This window comes from Ammodytes marinus (assembly GCF_949987685.1).
Source record: "Ammodytes marinus genome assembly, chromosome: 16".
Taxonomy (NCBI): Eukaryota; Metazoa; Chordata; class Actinopteri; order Uranoscopiformes; family Ammodytidae; genus Ammodytes; species Ammodytes marinus.
The window spans coordinates 19290465-19292964 of record NC_137220.1 but is presented as its reverse complement, the minus strand read 5'-3'; the positions used below and the strand labels follow the sequence as shown (position 1 = coordinate 19292964).

The 2500-nt window shown below is 45.2% G+C and overlaps 1 protein-coding gene across 1 annotated transcript in view; it reads left to right on the top strand.

The window, feature by feature from the left end:
• The window catches only part of smurf2 (SMAD specific E3 ubiquitin protein ligase 2), a 57328-nt gene that overhangs the window by 47542 nt on the left and 7286 nt on the right, over positions 1–2500 (top strand). The window contains 3 exon segments of the mRNA XM_080044585.1: positions 1995–2022; positions 2025–2096; positions 2098–2196. Of these exon segments, the coding sequence (XP_079900711.1) occupies positions 1995–2022; positions 2025–2096; positions 2098–2196 (199 nt within the window).

Sequence of the window (2500 nt, the reverse complement as noted above, 5' to 3'; positions counted from 1 at the left end):
TCTTTACCAAACACAGCGCCCAGTTCAAAAGTTGCATTCGCGAGACCTCTGGCATCACTAACCGCAGTTGATGTGCACAGCCGCACTATTGATACTGTGGTACACCGCTTTTTTGTCTCTTTGTCTGAAATCATCATCATCAATCATTTTGGACTATCTCATAAGTGACAGAAATTATTAAATAGTTTGAAAGGCAATCCACGTTAGGACTCAATTTTGACAAAATGCATAGTTTGCTTTGTTTGTCTGTGAGAGCCCCTTACATTTTTATATAAAACACGACATAATATAATAACCGGTCGAGAATGTAACAAAATGCTGACCCCATAACGTAATCTATTTTTGCTCGTTGTAACAACTTATTACGTTTTGGTTCACTTAGTACATTATGGAGTGAGAAAAATAATAAAGATATAGGGTCTGGCCACGATCAATAGGCCTTCCCAACTCAAGGGGCGGCACGTACACGTGCATTTTAATTACCACTGCACGCAATTGGATAGCACTACAACCAATCAGAGCAATGAACAAGGTGACGCATTAAGCCCCGTTCGTATAGCAAACGGCGACATTAACTGGTAAATTAAACTTTTGCCGTGGTCGGTCAGCAAAACGGAACATTCCTCTTTCTTGCTAATGAAAGATTTGAGTGCCGTCTTCGTTAAGTGTCGAGGCCAAAGCCGTCTCAAACTCAAACAACATATCCGCAGCCATCTCTGTTGTTTACTATCACGGCTTCTACGGCGCATGCGCAGCACTGTCGTCATCCGGTTACGTCCACCCCAGAGCACCATACATAGGGTTCTGGCCCGCCCATATCATATCGAACCAATTGTTACCTAGCTCAGAATTTTCTGACATATTTAATGAGCTTCAATGGGTCGTGCCCAGACCAACATGCTGAGCAAATTTAATTTGCCAGCGGCAGGTCTGGATTTCCAGGCTACTAGCAAGGGCAATTTGAAAACCAAACGGCATCAGTCACGTGTGTTCAGTGTTCACTAAGTCAGAACCTATTCGACAAATGTGTTTCCATCTCTCGTTCTGTGCATATAATCTTTTTTGCATGAGTCAAAAACTACTGGAGCGAGCATTAAAACTTGAATTTTGACGTTTCCATTAATCTTTTCTGATGCGATTCTTCAAAATGCGCATGAAAGCAGGGTGATGGAAACCCAGCTACTGTTTGCGCTATCCTCTTGTCTCCAAATACTTGTAGGCCAATCTGAATCTGCAAAGTTGCCTCAATGACCCTACATTACCTCCAGTGTACCTTTTGAGTCAAAACCAACACAGGTTGTATTTGCAGAACTTTCTTTCCCGCAGTCAGATTTTGTCTGCTTCCCCGTAGAAAGCTTAATTTTAGGTCAGCCATCTCTGTGTGAGACCATCAGGCCTCTGCCAGGTGTGTGTGTGTGTGTGTGTGTGTGTGTGTGTGTGTGTGTGTGTGTGTGTGTGTGTGTGTGTGTGTGTGTGTGTGTGTGTGTGTGTGTGTGTGTGTGTGTGTGTGTGTGTGTGTGTGTGTGTGTGTGTGTGTGTGTGTGTGTGTGTGTGTGTGTGTGTGTGTGTGTGTGTGTGTGTGTGTGTGTGTGAGGAAGATGTCTTACCCCCACTCATCCCTCCTCGACCTCTGAGTGTCTGTCTGTCTGTAAGGGGCCCAGGCAGCTGTTTGACTTGATGTGCTTCCCAGATGACCTCAGTGTGTTTACTCCTCGTACCCTGCACTCAGCAAAGGACGGAGACAGAACTCTCCCTCTCAGAAAGCTGTATTTTGAGTTTCTTGGCGTTCCCGTTTGTTGTTTTTGTGCGAGCGCTTGCTTTCTTTTTACTCACAAGTTAGCGTGTTTGTTTTCTTGGTATTGCTACACGTAAGACTTACAATTTTTTTTAATTCTTTCATCTTGTCCCTCCATGTCTCACTGTCTTTCTCTTGGCCCATTTCTCTCTCTCCACTTTCCCATGCCTCTCTCTCCCACTCCCTGTCCCTCTCCCAGTCGTCAGAACCAGTTGAAGGATCAGGCCAGCAGGCTCTGGTGTCCCCCGCTCAGCTCCCAGAGGAGGCCGAGTGTCTCACGGTGCCCAAGTACAAGAGGGACCCTTGTTCAGAAACTCAAGATCCTCCGCCAGGAGCTGTCCCAGCAGCAGCCTCAGGCCGGCCACTGCCGCATAGAGGTGTCTCGTGAGGAGATCTTTGAGGTGAGGAGGGAATGAAAACATACTCCGTCATGTCATCATATCATCTGAAGCGTACAACGAGCGGGACGGGGGCTGTTATTAAAGATACTCAGAGACGGGTACCTAATTGAACCCAGTGGAACATTCGGTTCATGTCTTCATTTGAAAGGAACCATGCACATTAATCAACATGACCAACATAGTACATCATGTAAATGTGCCAGATTTAGCCACACTGGTTTAATTTAATCTGAAGTCCCTAGCACCTTGATTGTTTTAAATAACACACTAAAAAGCTACAAAAATACTGCACATACGCACAAAA